At 43.1% G+C, this 24,165-nt stretch overlaps 1 protein-coding gene and 1 pseudogene across 2 annotated transcripts; both read right to left on the bottom strand.

Moving 5' to 3' along the window:
- Nucleotides 1-8,271: 8,271 nt before the first annotated feature.
- Nucleotides 8,272-16,801, bottom strand: ACOD1 (aconitate decarboxylase 1). 2 transcript variants are annotated; one of them, XM_037059364.1, is made up of 5 exons: nucleotides 16,700-16,801; nucleotides 13,143-13,304; nucleotides 12,302-12,391; nucleotides 10,798-11,003; nucleotides 8,272-9,920 (listed from the first exon to the last, which is right to left on the bottom strand). In XM_037059364.1, exons 1-5 carry the CDS (start codon nucleotides 16,709-16,711, stop codon nucleotides 8,969-8,971), a joined length of 1,422 nt encoding a protein of 473 aa, XP_036915259.1. In that variant the 5' UTR covers nucleotides 16,712-16,801; the 3' UTR covers nucleotides 8,272-8,968. The 2 variants fall into 2 exon arrangements, with proteins under 2 accessions (XP_036915259.1, XP_036915260.1); XM_037059365.1 differs by lacking the exons at nucleotides 13,143-13,304; nucleotides 16,700-16,801 and having other exon boundaries at nucleotides 12,179-12,388.
- Nucleotides 16,802-18,175: 1,374 nt separating this feature from the next.
- On the bottom strand, nucleotides 18,176-18,283 carry LOC118996138 (uncharacterized; annotated as a pseudogene).
- Between the last annotated feature and the right edge of the window lie 5,882 nt (nucleotides 18,284-24,165).

Genomic DNA, 24,165 nt, shown 5'->3' with positions numbered 1-24,165 from the left:
TGTGGCTGGAGGGAAAGAAAAGAATGAAAAGCTCACTACAGGATAAGCAGGTCGTACAGCTCTTTCCTATTTTCCTGCCTCCAGAAGGCTGTCGATGTGACTGCTTCTCTGATAGCGTTCAGTAAGGAGCTGTGGGATTTGGTGATTGGCATTAGGGTGGGAGTGGGAATGGCAAAGGAGTGGTGGCTTAAGGTGATGGGACCAGAGGCTGTGGATCAGACAGAACACATATGCTTTCAAAATACTGTATTTTGCCGTGTATAATGTGCACCCATGTTTTGGTGTGCATTATACACAGGATTTTTACACCCATGATATGTAATCATTGTACTCATGTATAATATATATTCTTACTTTTCCCTCAAAAATTTGGGCATAAAAGTACACACTATGCACAGTAAAAATACAGTATACTGGCTTACTCTGTAAGAAAAATTAATTCAATATAGCAGTTTCTTCCATGCTATCATTCAGGTACATGAATCAAATTGTGCTTACTTTAAGTGGCTCTTATTGAACCTAGTACATGTAGTCTTCATTTCTCTTACTAACTGGGTGTTTAAATAAATCCACGTGTTGGAACAGATTTCATATGTGCACAGTGCCTGTGAGTTTCTGTTCTGAATGTCTCCACAGTGTTTGAGAGGCCAACGCGAGCTGGTAATTTTAACTCTCCTCGGTGGTGCTGTCAGGCACCTGAGAAATTCTCCTTCCCACTCCAACATCCTTCCCTGAGAGGTTTGCTGATGCAGACCATGCTGCCGCCTGAAGAAACCTTAGTCGCAAGTGCAGCTGCACTGGGGGAGGTGAGTTCTGCTGGGACGCTGCCGACAACATGGCGTGGCACGCACTCTCGTGGCGTGGCCCCTCTGCGCAACATTCTGGGTAGAGGGGGAAATGGCAGGGCATGTTTCATAACACGCTTGGAAAATGATGCTGTAGTTAGAATATTTAGAAGAAATTATTCGAGCAAAAATATTTTTGCTCGCCCTGGCTGGTGTAGCTCAGTGGATTGATCGTGGGCCTGCGACTCAGAGGATCACGGTTCGATTCCCAGTTAGGGCACATGCCTGGGTTGCAGGCCAGTTCCTTGCAGGCCAACTCCCAGCAGGGGACGCACGAAAGGAAACCATACATTGATGTTTCTCTCCCTCTCTCCTTCCCTTCCCCTCTAAATTTAAATAAATAAAATCTAAAAATATATATATTTTTGCTCCAACCAAACGAATTACACACTCTTATCCCATGGTGATAGGTACTTTCAGTGTGATCTTGACCCGGAGATGAAATAGCTGCTATTGAATCACTCAGACACATAGAGCTTCTATACAAGCACATTTTCATTTTCTGTGTTTTAGAGTCAGAAGCAGCACTATCATGCCCTGTTTGAAAACAGAGGGGCATTCAGTGGTTCCAACAGCTTTTTCCTGGTTGGCTCCTATACAGGAACCAACTATAACTGGGGTGCGTTGACTTTTCCTCCCTTTATTTTATAATATTGCTCTTTGTTATCACAATTTTATAACATTATTTCTTTTTTATTTCATTAAATTTATTGGGGGGACATTGGTCAATAGGGCCGTATAGGTGTGACTTGTTGTTTATAATAATTACAACAAAAAGCAGAGAGAGGTTTGTAAGTGACATGATATTTGAATGTTGGTCTCTGCATTTACAACTGAACTAGATGACTGGGCTAATTTCCATCATTTCCATGAATGTATTTTATTCTGGTTTTTGATTTAGGTAAAGCATGGTGCTTTTTAAAAAGTTCTTGTGGCCCTGGCTGGTGTGGCTCCGTGGATTCAGTGCCAGTCTGTGAACCAAAGGGTTGCCCATTCGATTCCCAGGCAGAGCACAGGCCTGGGTTGTGGGGCCACGTCCCTGGTAGGGGACGTGTGAGAGGCAACTACACATTGATGTTTCCTTCTCTTTTTCTTTCCCTTCCCTGTCTCTAAAAATAAATGAATAAAGTCTTTAAAAAAATTTAAAAGTTACTGTGGATCATACATTCTTTTGATGTGCGTGCTACATAGCCATCCAGAGTTTAGCAAGAGCCAGAGGCTCCGAAACACGTATCTGCTTTGGGTGCCTTTTGAAGGATCACTTTCGGGGAACTATCCCAATGCTGTTGCTCTTCACATGGGCAGGAGAAGAGAGGAACGAGGAGCGATTTCACTAAGGAGTGGTGAAAGGACTTCAGTGTTGCAGGTTGTTCATTCACCTCCTTGTGGAAGGAGAGCTCACACGTGTGCGTGCACACACGTGCAAGCCTCTGCTGGGAGGAAAGCAGCGTATCTTCTTGTGACTTTGCCCCTATCTTCAGTTCCCTGTGGGAGGGAAGCTCTTTGTTCCAGGGAGGGAAGTCTTGCCGGAATTGACAAGGAAGTGCCGTTTGTACAGCACCGCAAGCCTTTGGTTGCCACAGGTTGTTGTATTGTGGCCTGGGAAAACTGGGAGCTGATAATCCCACTTAATGAATGGTCACGGGCATTGGGCTCGCTGGCCGGAGAACTCAGCTTAGCCTCCACAAGCCCACCTTCCCACGGGGCAGGTGTGGCGGAAGCACAGCAGGCCCAGCATGGGGACAGAGCACCTCCTGACTCGTATTTACTTATTTGCTTGTCTCTCTACAACACTGTATTGTACATTCACATTTGTAAGGGGTTTCTGCTTATTTTGCTCACTGCTGTATCACCTGGGTCAAAAACATGCTGTGTCACATACTAAGCCCTCGATATACATTTGTCGAATTGAATGGATGCTCAAATCCCCGAGAAGGTTTCCTTGCATCGGCTATCACAGACCTTAAGGTGGTCCCAGATAAGGTAAGGGATTTATCTGACTGTGTTAGGTGTTTTGGATAAAGCCTTCCAAGTAGAGTTGTTATAAAATGTATTTTAAATTCCCTTTAGATTCACATATTCTCAGTTTCAGTGCCTTGGTTAAAATCACTGTAGCTCACTGGCCTGTGACCACTGCCAGCTTCCTGGGTTGCCAGTTTCAGTTAACACTCTGAGAGAGCATACAGCTTCCAGAGCTCACGAGCTGCGGAGCAGAGGCCGTTGCTAAAGTGGAAGCAAAGTCCAGTTTCTCTGTATCACTTTCCTGCCTTGCAAAGCTGCACAAACAGGAAAGGAGGACATTTCAGGATGGGGAAAGCTGTGCAGAAAAGAGATAACAAGTGCAGGCTGGAGGCTCCTGTATTTACTAGGGCCTGTTTATAACCTTGGTCCTCGACTGGCATCTGGGAACTTGGCACTTGACCCTACACTGGCATCTGGGAACTTGGCATTTGACCCACTCTCTGGCCTATAAAAATGGTTCACTTGGCCTAGACTGTGCAAACAGTGGGAATGATCCTGAACACCTGCCTTCCTTCTGTGACCTGGGAATATGACTGTCGCTGGGCAGAGGGTGCCTGTATGACCAGCCACTGATGAAGACATTGGGTGCTAAGTCTCTGACCAGGGCAGAAACATTGCAGTCAGCCCTCTGTGCCTGTGGCTTTTATACCTGGGGATTCAACCAACTGTAGATCAAAAATATTTGGGAAAAAATCCCAGAAAAGCAAAATGTGAGTTTGCCATGCACCACGCTCTACACTGGATCCACACAAATGAAGTGATGTGTACGCACACTCTGCTGCGGCCTGAGGGTCAGGTCAGTTCTCAGCCCACCAGAGTGCTCAGGACCCAGTCCGGCCAGTTTCCAACCCCCTGGACTGCCTATGACTCAGTTGTTCCGACTCACTTGGTAGCCTGAGGCTTAGTCTGAACTCTCCCTCACCTCACACAATAGATGTCTGGCGCCAGCAGCAATGGCCCTCGGTCAGACCTACCCTCCCGTACCGGGAACAGTCTGACCTGTACCTAACCCTTTGTCCCCACTCACATTCTGGAACCCTGAGGCACCCGCCTGGAAAAACAAGAGACTAACTCCTCCCCTACCCCCTCACAAAACCCCCAGTTTTTCTATTAAAACCCCCACTCATGCCTTCCCCTGGAGCTGAGGTGGATCCCAACTCAAATAAAGCCATAAGCACAGCATCAAATAAAGACACTGGGATCAGATCACCCGGCCCCTCCCCCCTCTATTTCTCATGCATTTCTAATAGTCTATATGCAAATACAGGTTATATGTAAATACTATGCCATTTTATATAAGGGACTGAGCATCCTTGGCGTTTGGTATCCTGGGGAAGTTCTAGAATCAATCCCCACAGGTACCACAGGATGACTGTACACCCTGTATTGAATTTTCAATGCTGGAGAAAGGAGCAAATCATGGGTCTCCTCGCTGGAAGGACTAGTCACCAAAAGCTTATGCGTGGATTTCTCCAGACTCTGCCTGTATCTTTTTTTCTTGTTGATTGTGCCATGCATCCTCCACTACAGTATAATAAACCTTAGCCACAGGTACAAGTATGTGCTGAAGCCCATGAGTTCTTTTGGTGAATACCCGAACATGTGGTCTCGGGCAATCCCCCAAACATATACAATAGCCAGCGCTAGGGTTCCTCAGAGCTTGCGAAACTGTGTCTGGGGCAGAGGTCAGTTTGACTGAGGGCCTGGGATATGTACCCACGATGCAGAAACACAGTGAGGAAGCTGTCGCGAACCTCTGTGAACCTCTGTGAGCTGGGCCTTTGTCCCAGAGTCTAAGTGTGGGTTTTGTGCCCAGCTGTCTGGCCAGACCTAAATGGACCACTCAGTTCTTGCTCTTGGGCCCCTTGGAAGTAAGAGACAAAGGGCTCAGCTTTACCTTTCCCATCCCATCAGAAGGTCTCCACTAGCATCGTGGCTCAAAAGTGCCCTTGCTTTTGACCCTCACAGGAGGGAATCATCTAGAAAGGAATGTGGGGAGCCAAGCTTTCCCTCCATTCTCTGTGTTTTTGTACGTGGGGCTGTGGGGGTGGATAGTGTGCTGGGCTGCCAGTGAGGAGGATGCTTAGGTACTTTCCACAGACCCACATTCTTTCAAATGTTCCCCTGCCTTCAGGTAGCTTAGTGGGCGTGAACCAATCTCAAGGTCTCCTTGAGCCCTGTTAGCCCCTCAGGAGAAAGACGTCTTCCCCAACCCTTGTTGTCACTCTGACCGTGCATCAGGGGTGTTAAAAGATAAACTAAGGCATGGTAAAATGTTTAAGAGTTAGAGCACAAATTGATTCCACTTGGGGAACATCCAGTCCAGCAGGTGAGAAGGAGCTTCAAGGAGCTTACAAAATAAAAGACTTTTATAGGCAGGAGGGAGCAGGAACAGGACATTGTGCTTGGTGGAAAAGCAGGTTGGTTATTGCAAAGTTGCCTTCTTTTGGGGGATAGCAGGAGTCAAACAGGCAGATGACTCAACCAATGCTGATCAGGAGATTCCTGATGGACTGGCTTAAGATTCCATTTCTGGGAGGGATGAAACTAATTGGTTTGGTGATACAGGGCTCAGCATAAAAGTGACTCCACTTTGGGCCTGTTGTCCTGTTTTTAACAGGGGTTATTTGAGGGTATTATGAATGGCCTTCAGATCTGGCCCCTAGAAACTTCAGAAATGTATTAAGACAGGATACTAAAGAAATTTTATCTCGAGGCCATAACAGAAACCACTTCCTCTTCCTTCTTCTTTATCAGCTGTGTTCAAACAAATTCATCAGAATCAACACACTGCATCCTGTGAAATAGCGTAATCCAAGTAACACAGAGCCAGCAATAAAAAATCCCACACATCTCTAAGTACAGCTTTTGCGACATCCTACAAATTTTGGTATGAGGTATTATTCTTATTGGTTCATTGTGAATATTTTATAATTTTCATTATAATTTCTTCTGTGACCCAAGACTTATTTACAACAATGTTGATTTCCAAACATATCAGGCTTTTCTTTTTTTTTTAAATTTTATTATTTATTTATCTTCAGAGGGGAAAGGAAGGAGAGAGGAAGGAAACATCAATGTATGGCTGCTTCTCGTGTATCCCCTGCAGGGAACTGGCCCCTGCTGGAAACTGGCCTGCAACCCAAGCATGTGCACTGACTGGGAATCAAACCCCGATCGTCTGGTTCACAGGCCCGCGCTCAATCCACTGAGCTACACCAGCCAGGGAGGGCCACATATCAGGCTTTTCTAATCACCTTTTTTTATATTGACTTTTTAAAACATAATTGCATTGTGATTAGAAAAAGTGATCTCTGCGGTCCAATCCTCTGAAAAGTTGCTGAAGCTTCACACTTGTGTATGGTCCACTTTTGTAAATGTTTTATGAGACTTTTTACAGTTGTGAATTCTGTAGTTGGTTGGGTGCAGAATTCTCAGTGTGTCCATTAGATAAAACAGTTGACTGTGTTTGAATCTTATATAATTTATTTTTGCTTTCCTTGAAGTATCAATTACTGAGAAAGAAATTTTAAGATTTTCTCAGTATGATGTTAGATTTATCTATTTCTCCTTGCTGTTCAGTATTATTTAGATGCATATAGATTTAGAATTATTTTAGTTACCTTATGATTTAAATTTATTATTATTATTTAAATTTATTATTATTATTATTATTATTATATTTATTTCTAGCAAAGTTTTTTGCTTGAATTCTTTTTGGTCTAATCTAATATTAACATATGTTCATTCCAGCTTTCTTTTATTAATACTCTATCCATATTTCCCCCATCTTTTTACTTTCAATTTGTCTGTATCCTTATGTATCTTGAATAAAGTATATAACTGGATTTTTTTTAAAGAGCCTTCTGATGACACCAAAATCAGGAACAGTAAACATTTTAAAATGTGGTAAAATGGACTTGATAAAAATTTTAAACTTTTGCTTTTTTAAAAAATATTTTATTGTATTTTTTTCTGTCGCCATTTATCCCCCTTAACCTCAGCAGACTGTTGTCCGTGTCCATGAGTCCTTTTTCCTTTTTGTTCAACCCCTGCACCTCCTGTCCCCGCTCCACTCACCCCCATCCCCCAGAGAGACCAACAGAAACATGAAAAGACAAGTCACAGCCTGGGAGACAATATTTGCAAAGCATATATCTGATAAAGATATTATACCCAGGATATATAAATATGTCTTAGCACTCCATAATAAGATAAGGTAATTACAACAATTGGCAAAAATGGGCAAGAATTAGTCATGAAGGAAATGGAAATTAAAAGCACACTGAAACACTACTACACACTCACTAGACTGGTTAAAATGTTAAAGACTGACAGTTCTAAGGGCTGGTGAAGATAAGGGGAAACCAGAACTCGTAGACATCGCTGGTGGAAATACAACATGATAGAGCAGCTTTGGAAAACAGTATTTACAAAGTTAAACGTACTTACCAGATGACCCAGCGTTCCCATTCTTAAGTATCCACCCAGGAGAAATGGAAGGACGCCCACAGAAAGACACGGATCAGATTGCTCATAGGAGCATTATTCGTAATAGCCCCAAACTGAAAACAATGCAGCTATTCTCTAATGAATGCGTAAACAAAATGCAGTACATTTATACAATGGAGTGCTAAGCAACAAGAGGGAATCAAGTGCCCTGATACGTACGTGGAAAAACCTCAAAACTGTTTTGCTAAGTGAAAGACACATAAGATTACGTGTTGTATGATTCCATTTTCTATAAAAAATGTCTGAATAAGACAGAACTATTAAGATAGGAAGCAGGTAGGTGCTGGCTGAGGGCGGGGCGGGGGCGGGGCTTCACGGCACGCAGCCGTAAAGGATGTGGCCCAGCGATGGAGCATCTCAGAGCTGGACCGTGGAGGCACCAGCCTCCCAGTCTACCAGAGCTCAGTGAGCTGCACACTTAGAGTGAGCGAATGAACCGCATGTGAAGTAGGCGTTCACAAAGCTAGGGAACATTTAAAGATGTGTTCACAGTCTATCTTCTGAAACTGGAGCATTTAGTCCATTCACTGTTCTGTAATTATAGGTATATTTGAATTTTTCTATAATTTTATATCTTTTCTGCCTTTTCTGTATTTCTTCCTGCCCTCCATTCTTGCCTCCTGTGCATTATTTTTCCTAATTGTGTATTTCTCTCTATTGACCTAGAATTAATATATTCTACTGCTTATTTGTAATGGTTACCCTAGAAATATCAACATGTATACTTTCAAATCAAAGTTTAGAGTTAATAGCTTTGCCCTTTTCTTGGTCATCCCAGAAATGTAGACCATACTAACTATAATAACTCTCTGCTAATGTTGTAATTTTTAATCCCATGAGGTATTTTATTATTTTATGTAGTCAATATTTATTTAACTATAGACATGTACAGTTTTGTGTTGTCAGTCTTTATTATATCTCAGACTCTTTGTTCATTATCCACTTCTCAAACATGTTTTTTGTAATGAAAGGTGGCGTGTTGTCATTAAGAGCATGGCTTCCGGAGCCAAACTGCTTTGTTTTTCAGTCCGCTCTTTACTTCTGCTTCACAAATAGAGAGACTAAGGCAGAATGGCATCTAGGATGTAGCAGAGGCAGGATTTGAACCCCCTAAGCTCTTATCTTTAAACCCAACACCCGTCCCCCCACTGTGCAGAGCTTCTAATAAGCCGTGATCTGAGAAAACTGTTGGCGGCACCACAGACCAGAGACCCCTTCACGACTGTCAGCAAATACACGTACAGGTTCAACTTCCTCCCACGGTCCGAGGCTCATGACGTTCATAAAAGTCCTCTGAAAAGATTAATTATATAAGCAAGTCACAGGTGACTTGAAATTCAGCTTTACGAATGCTTACAAAATCCCTTGCCTGTGTTTCTTGCATATGTGTTATCTTGCTCTAGGCACTTGGAACAGTCTTACAAATTTGCAGGACAAGCGTCCTCCAAGTACAACCAGCTAGATGTCTGCACTCTCTCCATCATGCTGCATTCTCTTCTGAGCTGACCACGAGCAGATCATTGAATTTCCCCCAATATAAAGTCACTCAGATAAGGGTAAACCTCAGGGAGACTGTGTTATGAGATTGTTCAGTGCTCGATAGACTGTGAAGCCATCTCTGATGGGGAGGGTCCCTTAAGAAGTGTGGTTAACACAGAACAGTCCTTGAGATCTTCCAGGTTGTCCACTGTCTCTATAAGTCTTTCTACTGTATCATAGGACAGTGTCCTGGCAGCATTGGCTCTGAACTTGGCCTGTAGGTCCTTCTGGCTGAGTGGCTTCCGCCAGTGACCATAGAAAGTATCAGACCGCTCTGTGAAGGTGGCTCCGTCCTTGAGGGTGACACTTATCTCACAGTATAATGTGTTGAAGTTTGGCAGGTTGTCGTGGGCGTGCTCCAGCTCCACCTTACAAAGCAACTCTCTCACCTGTGGCCTGTGGATCTGGCATCTGTGGAATGATGGGACAGTGATGTCGCCATCAAGCAGCATGGCACAGGCCACATACTGGAAGGAGTGACGGGATTCGTGCTCTGAGTCTGGGAAAGGCCGGTTTACATACTGGACATCTGGAATTCTGAGCACGATTCTCTCAATGTGGTCACTGGGAAGCACAGCTCTGTCTGTTACAAGGTGCTTTCTCACGGATGCAGCTGCGTCTGCCACCCAGTGGGTGGCTAAGTGGGAAGGGAAACGCTTGAAAGCCACATCCTGCTGGTCCAGGAGCCAAGTGTAAGAATCTAGGTTTGGAAGGACTTTGGGGGAATAGTTGGCATAGAAGGCCCCAAAGCCCCTCTGCGTGTCCAAGACCTGCTTGTTTCCTTGGAGACCCAGCATTGCCAGGAAACCAGCTTCCATCCCATGCCTGGCAGCATTGCCCATGTGGAGAGGCTTGGTCTGAGTGGCAGCATTTGCCATGGGTGCCCCGGCGTGAGAAACTGCAATAGCCAGGGCCTCCTGGCACTTTGTCTTGCTGAGCCCTAAAATCTTGGATGCAGCAGCAGCACTCCCCAGAGTCCCTACCACTGAAGGGGGGTGGAACCTAAAAAGCAAAAAGCAAAGAGTTGGAGATTTACAATCCTCAACCACCAGGAGGCAGGATATTGTCGTGATCAGGAGCTTAGATACTGTCTGCCTGGGTTCAAATCTCAGCTCTTCCACTTGTTAGCTGAGCGATCTTGGGAAAACTTTGTACCTGTTTTCTTTAACATAAAATGGCGATAATAGTAGTACTTATCTTACAGGATTTTATGACTTTTGAATGAATTCATATGCTTATAATAGAGCCTGAGATATACTCAATTTTTTATAAGTGATACTTTTACAATTATTGGAGAAAGGCAAAAGTGGTCGATTGCTGAAAGTCCATGTAAATAACCATAAAAATTAAGGACTATGTAGAAACTGTGGAAGTTCACTTGGTATTCAAATTTACGCTTTTCTTAGCAGACTGGATCAAGTGGCAAAATAAATACTGTATTGAACCATACGATACAGCCAACATTTGACCACTTTTGATCTATGGGTTGAACAGTTGGGTTTGGGATATTCTGAATGTTCTCATTAGTCTGAAGAATGCTAATACCTATCACAGTAGATTCTGCTTTGATGGGATCAGGAATATTCAGGGTACCCACAGATGCCAGAATGACCTGAGTCACCCCGGGATGAGAGACCCCAGTGTATTTCATGTTCTGGATTGGCTTTCCAAATCCGAAGAGCACTTTTCATTAGCATTTCTGAAGACACACCTTTGTGTATATGGTTTGATATGTGGCTGATGACCTGACTTACCTGCTAACACGAATATTACCATGTTCAACTGAGCTAGCCTTTCCATCAGAAAGCACTACAGAGGTAGTGATTGACAGATGGAGGGGAATATGGCTGTCTCTCCATGGGGCAAATATTTTCCATACCTTTTTGGTATGTCACTGGCTTCCTTGGAGAAATCCAGTAATCGACCTTGCACTTCAATCCCAATGTTGAAAGCAAGCAGTAGGTCAAGGCCAGACAACTTTGGACTTGGAGGTAGGGCTTCTGATAAGGCCATGAGGACGGGAAGGACAGCTCCGGAAGGGTGGGTGGCAGGATGCCACGTGTCATCAAAGTCCATCGAGTGGATCTATGCAAACAGACACAAACAACAACCAAAACCCAAAATGCATTTCCTGGGACGCAACGGCTTTGGGGTCAGTAAGGGTTTAATTTAGTAATTACCTAGCTTGATGGAGATTTTTAGATCTTGATTCTCTGGGGGGAAAAAAAACCCTATGAACTGGTTGTGAATCTTCATCACATAGCTGGGCCCTGGACCTGCTGCCCTCTGCCAAGATCGGGCAGTAGCTCGGGGAGCAGCTAGTGAGCCCCAAGGAGCCTGGGTCCCACGCAGGTGACCAGCTCTCTGCCACAGCCCCTGAAAAGATCTATATTCACCTTATAGACAGACAAAGCCGTGGAATTGGGTGGCTGCTACTCGTTCCCCCTCCCTTCCTCTGCCACCCTCCAAACAAGTCACACTAACACTTTGATGCCATTTATGCCGTATCAGGCCATATGTCTTTGTACCTTTTATTATGAAATAACTTTAAACTTATGGAGAAGTTGCAAGAATTCTTGAACCAAGATTATATACTAAGCTATACTTTAAAAATCATTATTTTTCTGCTATAAGGTTTTATTCCTTTTTATCCCAGCCGTTTGCTTTTTCCTTATATGAAATAGTAACCACCAGAAGTTCATCTAAAAATGGATTTTTGTGTGTATTGAATATGGCTGGTGCATTTTCCACTACTTACTGGACATTTATTCCTAAATGCACTATTGGGCTTGGCTTTCAATATGCTGAGCTACTGATCCCAAAACCATAAATATATCTCAGAAATCCCAACACATTCATGTCCATATTATATCTGTGTACTACCCTTGACACATAGAAAAAAGCTTCAACATTGTCAGACAAGAAATGTTGATTTTTGGTTCAGAAAATAGATACCATATAGCCATTATTTGTTTCTCAATAAATATTTGATGAATGAATGAATGAAAGGCTGGTTACTGGATAGAAAGTGGTACCAGCCACAAAAATAAAAAGGAATCGAGAAGGATCTGAGTCTGGTTATTGGGTTTTATGTTCTCTGCTTTATGCATTCAGAGTCTGAAGTTGAGATGCCTTAGAAGGGACTTTATCTAAATCCTATCTTATTTCCTCCACATCACAATCTATTGGGAAAGTGTAAATTCACTATTACAACATGAAAATGGACATTGTTGCATAGGAGAGAAGGCAGGCCACTTCACCTCTATAATTTGCGTGATGTCATCATTAAAAACACGAAAGTGAGAGTGATTTCTGAGATATTTCTTGACTCCAAAAATGATTACACTCGTCTAACAGTTGCAAAGACATGCAAAGCTCCTTACAGCCACGCCGTTCACAAAAGCCGCATACGTCGGTGGGAGCCTGAAGGCTGGCTGGCCCCAAACAGTGCTGGATACGTTGGAACTGTAGATCTGGAACAAGAGAGTGTCGGTCAGCGACATAGGGGACAGAGTGTGAGTGTAGCCCAGGCCCCGTTTCAAGAGCCATGCTCCGTCTTTGGAGGCATCACATTAATAGTCCTGTCTGAACCCTTTGTGTTCCGCTAGACCAAAGCCTTAACCGTTGGACTGATTCATCTCTTTCTTGTAGAACAACACACAGCTTTCTCCATAGAAGTGAGAGGCGGCTCCGCCGCTCAGCCCCGGACCTTGATCCGTGAGTGCTCCAGGGAGCGGGGTCTGGATCGACTCTCACCCGCTCCCTGTGGGTAGGTACTAGGGAAGGTGAACTGCCTGCACCAAGCACGGGGTTTGGAAAGTGGGGCTGCGTCGCCCACAGACAGTCACCTTCTGCTCAGAGTGCCAGCCCGGCTTCTTCTCCGGACTCTCTCTGCAGGATTGAATCATCGCGGGTAGGGACTGCTCCTTCTAACACTCTCAGATAAAAAGTGCTGCCGGTCCTAACAGCAGTAAACGATGAGACCTTCCTAGTATTGAGACTGGCCTTAAAGACAGCGACTTAGTCAAACAATGGGTGAGTGTTAAAGCTTGGGTAGTGGAGCATAGAAGTAGCATAAAACTACATATGACGATGCTTTTAAACCAAGCACCACCCCTGAAATGAAGAGCAGAGCGATGCAACATGCACACGCCGCTGGGTACACTCAGGGGCCCCCCTGAGTGCACACTTGCTTCATCTCCAAAGTAGACCCGGGCTTCTTACTTTACTGTATTCGCTGGCTTTGTGGAACACTTCTGTCCCGGTTCCCAGGAGCCCGACGCCCAGGGTGTCCAGAATCATCCTCTTGCTCCTCTGAACCACGCGATCCGTCAGGTGGCCCACGGTCAAGCCGTGGATCACTCGGGCGAAGCTCTCTGTGACAGACTGGAAAGGGCAGAGTGTCAGAGCGTCGCCCCGCTCCCTTCGTGCTGGTTCCTTCCTTGACCTGGGAGGACTCGCCGTACTTTTATGTAAAGAATTTACTCTACTGCGGGAACCCCAGTCCATCAAATCAAGTTTAATTTCTAGAAACCATTGTTTACCTGCTCATGTGAGAAAAACGGAAGTGAAAGTTCACCATGGCCAGTTTCTGTCCTCAGTCTAGTTGAGGACACAGACAAGCAAGCAGATGAAGACACCCGAGTGTGGCAGGGGCAAGGGTGGAGGGAAGCACTGAGAGTCATCGGGGAGGGACATACTCGGGTGGGGTGGACGGGGGCATTCAGACAGCTGGCCACTGCCGTTTTAAGTACATGCCAGGTGTTGTGCTAGCCTAGTAAAATCCAGTATCCATTTAATATCCTGAAGTCTCTGGGTAGGTTTTTACTGTGAGTTCCAAGCAGGGCACAGAGTTCTGTGTTTTCATTCGGGTTTCTTCTTACTTTTTACAGCATGGCTGCTAGGAAAATCATCAGTAAATGTTGAGATCCAAAGCTTGCTCTTTTTGTTGGGGAATACCTGGAGGCATTGATACCTGAATTGGTTAGGAACACTTTGGGGAGTCAGCCAGGTGCCGGTGCTGGGGATGAGGATGGGTGTTACAGGCAGAGGTAGCAGTGCAGCCTGGGCCTTGGGAGTGGGAGGTAGGGCAGTGCGCTCAGCAGACTCCAGCAGCAGCGCTGCCTGCAGGGGTCAGAGGTGAGAACTAGAACGGATTTGCCAGCTAGGACTTGGTGGTGAATGTTACGTTTTGCTAAAGACTATGACTTCAGTGGGTGGTCATAGTGCTGTCTTAAGAAAGGTAGGGATATGATCAGAACTGTGTTTTGGAAAGATCTCTGTAGGCAATCCTGTAGGGAAGGAATCTGAGATGGAAAAACAAGGGCAGGTAAGAGATTGCTGCAGTACCTCAGGTTCTGGGTAGGGGACACTGCAGTGCCATTTGCCAAGGGAGGGAACACAGGAAGAAGAGCAGGTTTTTGGGCAATGGTGATGAACTCTTTGGCCATTCTTGTGGAGAGACCATTCTGCTTTGAACCCACAAATCAGACAATGAAAACCTGCAGGATTATCTGCATTTCATAGGCAACACAGTACTATGCAACCCCTTTAAATATCAGGTTCTTCAGTGCATAGACAATCATTTTATTTCCTACACATCTTAAAAGAGAACACCTGTTATGTCCAGTCAAAAACATCTAATCTGTAATGTTGTCAACAATAAAAAAAAATTTTTATTAAAAAAAGGAAACATTTAGTTTCCCAATTTGGCTTTCTAAATATTTGGAGAAATAAAGTAGTTTATATTTGCCTGAAAAACAAAAAGCAAAAAGACATTCACTCTTAGGTTGTGTTTTACTACATGCCTAGTGCTTCGGATCACTTAGTGTGTCAGGTCTCTTCCCTTCCCTTCCCTGTGCTGGTTACCGCGTCAATGCACAACTCACTGAGTCCTTCTGAGAATCCTGTGCCTCGTTTTCGTGTTCGCTGCAGGGGGAGGGGTTGTTGGGTGAGGGGATCCTGGCGTCTGGGATGCTCTGACACTGAGTTTGGTGCCCAGGCAGAGACCCAAACACGCAGCCCAAATCCAGCTGAAAATCCTTCAGCCTGGTGCCTGACTGGTCCCACATCCTCAAGTCTCCAGATTATCAAACCAGGAAAGCCCTGCCACTTTCAGAAGAGTGGGCTACTTTTTATGGCTCCAAAGCTTTGTTACAGAGGTGAATGGGATGTGCTTTCCTTCCAGGAGCACCCCTGCACCCTTCCCTTCCCCCGCTTCTTCCCTCACTGGTGTGCACGTCCTCAACCCTAAGGGTCCCCATGAGATTTGCACCCAGGGGAGTGCAAATGGGCAGCAGTTCACCCCCTGATCCGACTTCTTCCTTTTTCTCTCACTTCCCAGTGAGCCAGCAGCAGCCCCACCTAGGCTCACTTCTTCCCTATAACATTTCTAGGAGCCAAAGAGGGAGTCCAGCCTAGGCTCTCCTGTTGCTCCTTCTATGCTAAGCCCTGTCTTGTTTCACTGTCCCCACCTTTAATAAACATAGTCTCAAAACCAGCCGGACTCATTGTGAAATCCTTCCTGCACAAAGACGGGAACACACATGCTGCCTGCTGGCCTGAGGCAGACCTGCCCCAGGCCCATTTCTATCCCATAACAGTAATAAATCAGGGATACAGCATACTTCTTTCAGAACCTCCCCCCCCACACACACACACAAAGGTGAGTGAGTTGGGAGTGGGAGGAAGTGGGGTGAAGTTTGCTAGGAGAGAGAAAGGCTGCTGGCATAGGAGTTTCTAATTAAGATGGGGAATAACAGTAACTTTGATTTTCATGCTGCTGAAAACCTGAATAAACATCCTTGGGGGCAGGGCAAGGGAGGAACGAAAGAGAACTTGTTTGATGATTTCCAAGTAAAATAGTTTCTGTACTGGCTGGATCCCCTGTTCTAAGCAAAACTGCCTCTTTTCAACCTCTCACCCCACAGGCGGGGGCAGTTAGAGACTGGCTGTCCATCTGTCTCTTCAGGGTCGAACCTGAACTGGGAGTGCCTGACACAGAGACATGTAGTCCCAGGGGCATGCATCGGTGGGGCCTGGAAGGCCATCGTGGTGTTCACCTACGTGATCCCATTATGCCAGCAGCTTGCGAAAGTAGAGCTGTCACGAAAGTATGGGGAAGTATGGGGATCCCCTGACAATCACCCCTACGTGGCCAAGAACACACACCCTCTTCCTGTGCCCTAGGGCAGGGAACCTGAGGCGACAGACTCACAGCTGCTCGGCTGTCTGCACACTTGCACCCATCCATTTCTGAAGTACCATTTTGGTCTTCCTGACTTTCTCCTGGTGTTTGCATCTCTTTTTGGTAAAACACTGTGATAATGTATACATTAGGGTAAAATAGGCAGTCATTTAACCAATATCTGTGGTACTGTGCTCAGGTCTCTAGAATAACAAACCAAAATGTTATGCTTCTTGCTGCAGAAAGCTCTTCTTCTCTAGGGGGACAAAGGACAGCAAACAGACAACTCAAAATGCAACCCAGGAATGCCCAAGTCAACGTACACAAAGCAAGGAGGTTAACAGCCAGTGAACTTACAGTGACTCACTTTCCTAATTTTATACAACAAAATCACATCTATTATTGGTAAAATACTGATAAAAAAAACAAGATGCAGTTAATTAGGTAGCCCAGACACTATGAGAAACAGTAAAATGCCATTTTTGAAGTAGAGGCAGAGAGCTCTTAAAATGGAGAGGGCAACTGAGGAAATTGAGAAAGGAAGAGGCTAGCTAGAAACTCAGTTCCACTAAAGCCACATGAGCTGCAACAATACCTTGAGCTTCATGGTCTGAAGAAGAGGCTTGTTTCAGGAGTGAACCCGAAGAGAGAACTATTTTCTGTGTGGTTGCCTTTTATACCCTTCACTTCTCTCAAACACATTCTCTTTGTTCTAACCCTAAAATTCCTGCTATTTCAACACTTCCCAGCTAAACTTATTTTGAGGAACCAGAGACTTCAAGAGAGGTAATGAATGACCTAAGGTCATGCCTGACTGTACAGAATGGTAGTTCTGAGGCAAGAAAGTCTCTGTGTAATCAAATGATTAACTGTGTACCAGCTCCGGGGGGTGTGTGGGGGGCCAGCATGCGCCCGATGCTGTTACCAACCATTCCTCCCTCTAAAACCCGTCCGCTTCAGAACCTCAGAGATGGTCTTTGGACTTCAGTTTGCCGTGTTCCCAGGCTCCCAGCTTCCTGAAAAAAGCAGTCTTTTCCGTCCTACCCCAGTATCTCAAACATTGGCCTCCCAGCAGTGAGCAGCCGTACTTAGGTTTTTTGGTAATGTTATGTCAAAATTAGAGAAATATTTATTCCTTTGCCTGGGTATTACACTTCTAAAAATGTATCTGATGGAAATAGGTATGAGTGTACGGAAATTTTGGTAAAAAGCAAACAATAAAATTCGTGGCCTTGCTTATATAGTTAAAAGCTGGACACATTCAGGTTCTGGTTAAGATGATAGAGTGGGTGGGTGCCACACTCCTGTGACCACGTGAAACTACAGCGAAATTACAGAACACTGAGGAGATTCACAATGAGATCAAGGAAGAAATCCAGCGATGCCTTGAGACACATGAAAATGAACACACAATGACCTCACGTCTGTGGGACGCAGTACAAGCAGTCCCACAACTGCTTTTGATAACAATGTGGGCCCACATCAAGAAATGAGAAAAATCTCAAAAGAACAGTCTTAACCTTCCACCTAAAAGAATTAGAAAAATTACAAGAAACAAAGCCCAAAGTGAGTAGGAAGGAAATAATAAAGACCAGAGTGGAAATAAATGAAATAAAGTCTAAAAGAAAGAGTAGAAAAGATTAATAAAATCAAGAGCTGGGTCTTTGAAAAGATAAACAAGATTGATACACTTTTAACCGGACTCATCAACAAAAAAAGAGAGAGGACCAAAATAGATAAATCAGAAATGAAAGAGAAGAAGTGACAACCAACACCAGAGCAACACAAATGATTATAAGAAAATACTACAGTTATATGCCAATGAATTGGACAGTCTGTAAGAAATGGATAAATTCCTAGAAACATACAATCTTTTAACACTGAATCAAGAATAAACAGAAAATCTGAACAGATCAACTGAAGTCAAATCAATAATCAGTGAAGTCAAATCAATAGTCCCAAAGCTCCCAGTAAATAAAAGTCCTGTATCGGTCAATTCACAGTTGAATTTTAACAAATATTCAAAGAAGAACTAACACCTCTCCTTCTCAGGCTATTCTAAAAAATTCAAAAGGGGTAAATTCTCCCAAGCCCCTTTAATGAGGCCAGTATTATTCTAATTTTAAACTGATAAGAACAGATACTACACTTGACCTTAGCCAAAAGGCCGAAAAGCGATATATTATTCTAATTTTAAAAGCAGATAAACACATCACATGAAAAAGAAAATCATAGGCCAATATTCATGGTGAACATAGATGCAAAAATTCTCAAGAAAATACTAGCAAATGAAATTCAACCATGCTTTAAATAGATTGTACACCATGATCAAGTGAGATTTATTTCAAGGATGCAAAGCTGGTTCAATATCTGCAAGTCAATTTACCACATAAATAAAATGAAGGATAAAATCATGTAGTCATATCAATAGATATGGAAAATGCATTTGAGAAAATCCAGCATTCATTTATGATAAAAACTCTCAGAAAAGTTGGATTAGAGAGAATATGCCTCAGCATAATCAAAGCCATATTGACAAACCCACAGCAAACAGCATAATAAACAAGGAAAAGCTGAAAACATTTTTCTTCAAATCAGGAACAACACAGGGTTGTCCACTTTCGCCACTTTATTCACTGTAGTATTAGAAATCCTAGACACAATGATTGGATAAGAGAAAGAAATAAGAGGCATCTGAATCAGAAAGAAAAAAAAAACTGTCATTAGTTGCAGATAACATGGTACTATATGGAGAGAACCTTAAAGATTTTGCAAGAAAAACTACTAGAACTGATGAATGAATTTTGTAAAGTAGCAGGATAAAAAATTAATATTTAAAAGTTGATTTTATTTTTATACATCAATAATGAACTACCAGAAAGAGAAGTTAAGAAAACAATTCCATCTACACTTGCATTTAAAAAATGCCTAGAAATAAATTTAACCAAGGAGGTAAAACACCTGTACTCTAATACCACAAAGAAAGAAATTGATAAAGACATAAATAAATGAAAGCATACACCATGCTCTCAGATAGGACAAATTAACATTGCTAAAATGTTCACACTACCCAAAGCAATCTATAGATTCAGTGCAATCCCTATCAAAATGCCAGTAGCTTTTTTCACAGAATTAGGACGAATCATCTGAAAATTTATATGGAATCACAGAAAAACCCCAGAATACCCACAGAAATCTTGAGAAAGAACAGTTGTAGGTATTGTGCTACCTGATGTAAACCTGTACTACAAGGCTGTAGTAATCAAAATAGCATGGTACTGGCATAAAAACAGACACATAAATCAATGCAATAGAACAGAGCGCCCAGAAATGAATGCATGCCTATATGGTCAATTAATCCATGACAAAGGAGGTAAGAACACGCAATGGGGTAAAGACAGCCTATTCAATAAATGGTGTTGTGAAAATTGGACAGACACATGCAAATAAATCTGAAACTAGACCACCTTCTGATACCTTACACAAGAATAAATATGGATTAAAGACTTAAATGTCAGACTCAAAATCATAAAACTGCTAGAAAACATAGACAGTGACCTCACTGACATTTCTCTTAGTAAATATTTTTTCTGCTATATCTCCTTGTGCAAGAGAAACAAAAGAAAACATAATCAAATGGGATTAGATCAAACTAAAATGTTTTAGATAGCAAAGGAAATCATCAACAAAATGAAAAGACAACCTATTCAATGGGAGAAGTTATTTGCCAATGATACAGGTGATAAGGAGTTAATATCCAAAGTTTATAAAGGACTCATGCAGCTCAACATTAAAAAACAAACAATTCAATTAAAAAATGGGCAGAGAATCTAAATAGACAGTTCTCCAAAGAGGACAGACAAATGGCCAATAGACATATGAAAAGATGCTCGGTCACTAATCTCCAGAGAAATGCAAATGAAAACCACTATGAGGTATCAACTCACCCTGGTCAGAATGACTATCATCAATAAATCAACAAACAACGAGTATCGGCAAGGAAGTGAGGAACAGGGAACCTTTGTGCACAGTTGGTGGGACTGCAGAGTGGTGCAGCCATTCTAGAAAAACAGTATAGAGCTTCCTCAAATAACTAAAACTAGAACTACCTTATGACCCAGGAATTCCAGTTCTGGGTATATACCCAAAGAAATCCAAAACACTAATTAAAAAAACATGTACACAGTTCTGTGTTCATTGCAGCATGATTTATAATAGCCAAGATACGGGAAGTAGCCCGAGTGCCCGTCAGTAGATGAGTGGATAAAGAAGATACGGTATATACATACAATGGAATATTACTTGGCCATAAAAAGAATACAGTTTTACTCTTTGTGACAAGATGGATGGGCCTATGGGATATTATGCTAAGTGAAATAATTCAGAGAAAGACAAAAACCATATTTTTTCACTTATATGTGAAATCTAAAGAACAAAAACCAAAACCGAAACAGACTCACAGATACATAGAAGAGACTGAAGGTTACTACAAATGGGAGGGGGTTGGGGTGAAAAAGGTGAGGAGAGTAAGAAACACCAATTGGTAAAATAGTCGTGTGGATGTAAGGTACAGCACAAGGAATATAGTCAACAGGATCGTAATAATTATGTACGGTGCCAGGTGGGCACTCAAATTATTGGGAGGTCACTTGGTCAGTTTTGTAACTGTCTAACTGCTATACTTGAAACTCATATAAAATGACATTGAATGTCAACTGTGATTGAAAACTAAAATCTTAAAAAGGTAATAAAAAAGGAAACACTCAAATACACACCAATAGTGGACCGGTGAAGTGAATTTGATGTGCACTGTATTTAAAGCACACTCTCATCTCCCCCTTCTGCTTCGTCCCTGCTGCTCACCCTGGTCTGGAGACATGAGCATCAACCAGGATTTCTTGGTGGCTTGAGATGAAGAACTTAGAATCAAAAGAAGGGCGCCTTAGAAGGGCGGTGAAAGTCGATCACACTTCCTCCCAGCTTGCTTTCTTGTTTGGTCCTGAACTTCATTTTCCATATATGCATATTTCTGGCTCCTGGTCACCTGCCTGGCTTCTGGGATACACTGCTTATCTCTCTCACTATTGCCGAGTCCACTTCAACACAGCTTGTCTAAGCCCCTTCACTTGTAATCAGTCACCGCGGCTTGGCTTCGCTTGTCTGGACCTAGCTCTGGTCCTATGGGCGATTGTCATTTCCTTTGGGCTGTCCAGCTTTGGCCAGCTGGTTTGTGCGGGTAGTGAGTACAAGACCCAGATTATTTTAACATTTGAGCCTGTTGTTCCAGAAATAGTTGCAGAACATCTTTAGGGAAAATTGCATTTCAATTTTGGGGGAAATATCCATGAGCCTTGTTCCCTCACAACCCTATTGTGGAAGGGAGAATTTGGGATAAAGGAACTAAATTGCTCTGCATTAAAATGCAAAAGTTTATCTTGAGGGCAGGTGGTGTTTCTGCAAAAGAGGTTAAGTATTTCTCTTTTCTTGGAGGAGAGAAGTCTGTGGAGAAAGATTCTGAAGACAGGGCCCAGGCAGGGCCCTGAACTGGGGCTTGGGGGAGGGGAGAGGGGTAGGCAGGGCAGGAGTGGTGATACCTTGATTATAAGCCAGAACCACAGGGGGACATGGAGGAGGTGGTCAGCAGGGTACCCTATGTGGAAGGACACTGACAGGCACATTTAAGGAGCAGTGAGATCAAATATCTAATTTGAAGTTTTTCTTCACAACATGCTGTTTCCCTATGTGATCATTGAGAAAGTTTGTTACCTACTACAACCTGGCATTGGCCGCACTTTGGAGAATGAAGGCTTGAGAAGTTGTTTGCGCAGGAAGGGCTGGTGAGAGAATCTCTCGAGTTACCACCAATCAGAGGGAGAAGTGATCCGCAGCACCCTGGGAAATGTAGGTACTTTTTGCTTATCCCACGTGACTGACGAAGAGTCAAAGGAAAGGGGTAGGGTGGTACCTGGTGGATAGTATAAGGAGGAGGAACTCAGAAAGACGAGGACTTGGGAATATTTGAATTCTACTCTGAAGCCAGTTACTGCTGACATTGGGCTTCCCGACTGTGGTCCAGATTGGGGAAACCTGAGCTAAGTTCAGCTTCGGCATACCTGTGGTTGTGCGCATCAGAGGACCATTTCAGATGACCTTTATCTCCTATCAGTGGACTCCAAAGCCACCAGTGAAGGGTGGATTTCTGTATATGCAAAGGATAGATAGGAATATGGAGATGGATTCCAAAAATGGTATTTTCTAGCCATGTGTATAGACTCCAGCAAGTAAGAACACTCATACTCTTGATTTTGTGATTTAGCGCTGGACAGGCTGCATAAATTGTTGTTGAAAATAATCTCATTGAGTTGAAAGAGAATAGACATCTAGTTTGACAAACACTTAAGATAGAACTATCCTAAGCATTATCCCAGTTGGGAGGCCTGGAGTTCTCAGCTTAAATTTCTATAAAAGTAGGATGTTTAGAGTCTCCTAAAAACTACGCTTAGGTGCACGAGGTGACCAGGCTATGATACCCTCAACCATCTCACCGTGGACAAGCCCAATAAAGCAGTTGAGTCTGATGAGCTTTAATGGAAGTTCCTTTATTCAGCTTACCTGGGCCTCAGGTTTCGCCACTGTCGAATTCAGAAGAAGAGTTCATTCGATTATTTGCTGGTTTAATTACTTTGCACTTGTAGGGAATTGTGGCCAGTTGAAAGACTAGTGCTCTCTGCAAGTAGACTCCCTTTCTCAGTATCCTGGGGCTTAAATGATGAATCGTATATTTATAGCGCTTCTCTAGTCAAAAACACCTGATGACTTCTGGTGCCTTTCACTCCTAGCTCTATGCAGACACTGGAGCAACTGTTTTCAGCACCTATCTACTCTTCCATTACCGGCAGGAGGGAAACAAGGACAGTGAACAGCCAGAGGTGTGTTTGTCCCTGCAGGGACATTTGGCAATGTCTGGAGACATTCACCAAATTGTGGCATCTAGTGGGCAGGGGCCAGGGACACTGCTAAGCAGTCTATGATGTACAGGACAGTGTCCCGCCCCCACAACAAATTAACTGGCCAAAATGTTAATAGTATTGAAGCTGAGAAATCCTCATGTGTACAGGATACGTCTGGGAGCCCTCCAAAACATCCTAAGTTTAAGTGACTGCATGTTCCCATGGGGCAAAGGGTTCCTTGTTTATATCCCTTTTTAGAGAGGAGGTTCTGCTTAGTGAGAAGTCTGATCTACCCTAGTGATCAGTGCATTCCAGGGCCTCACACAGTCTACACATAGTAGGTACTCAGTACATTTGTGTTGAATGAATTAACAGAAACCTGATGCTTTCATTAAGTTGCTCATACTAACACATGAATGAAACTTAACCTCCTCTTTTCCCAGTGGAACTGTGTCAGGAAGATACATACATATATATATATATATATATATATATATATATATATATATATTTAATGGCTGTGGCTTTTATTCTACTATGAAATGTTCATCTGATAGCCAGTAGAATACAATGAAGAGATCTCTCTCTTTATCTTGGCAAGAGTAATTCCAGCTACAGCTACATTTACAATTACAGCTATAAGGTAGTATTTGTAAATAAATTGCAATGGGGAATGAATGTGATATACTACTTATATTAGCCCAAATAGCCATAGAATAAAACTAAAATAAGAATATATTAATAAATTTACTAATAAAAGCATTTACATAAACTACCCATGTTAATCTTAGGAAACATGAAACCTAGCTTATTATTTTATCCTGATTTTTCTCTCAAAGCTAGAGCTTATATGCTAAAAGCTTTTTTGCTACAGTTTACAGCTCAGGAGTTTTGATTTCTGTGCGAACCTAGGAAGCAGCCTGACCCCAAGACTCTTGGAATTCAGCTGACAAAATAATCCAGGTGGCCAATTTAGGAACAGGGACCATAAAGATCCACATCGAGGCCAACGGGAAGACGTCCTGTATAGCTTATTTGTCTGACACACCATACACCACAAGCCTGCCATAAATCACTAGCAGCCTTTTTAATTATGTTTTTTCCATTACCA

This window comes from Sturnira hondurensis, unplaced genomic scaffold (assembly GCF_014824575.4).
Source record: "Sturnira hondurensis isolate 20B ecotype Veracruz unplaced genomic scaffold, ASM1482457v3 Scaffold0010812, whole genome shotgun sequence".
NCBI classification, from domain to species: Eukaryota; Metazoa; Chordata; class Mammalia; order Chiroptera; family Phyllostomidae; genus Sturnira; species Sturnira hondurensis.
This window is presented reverse-complemented; position numbering and strand designations above follow the sequence as displayed.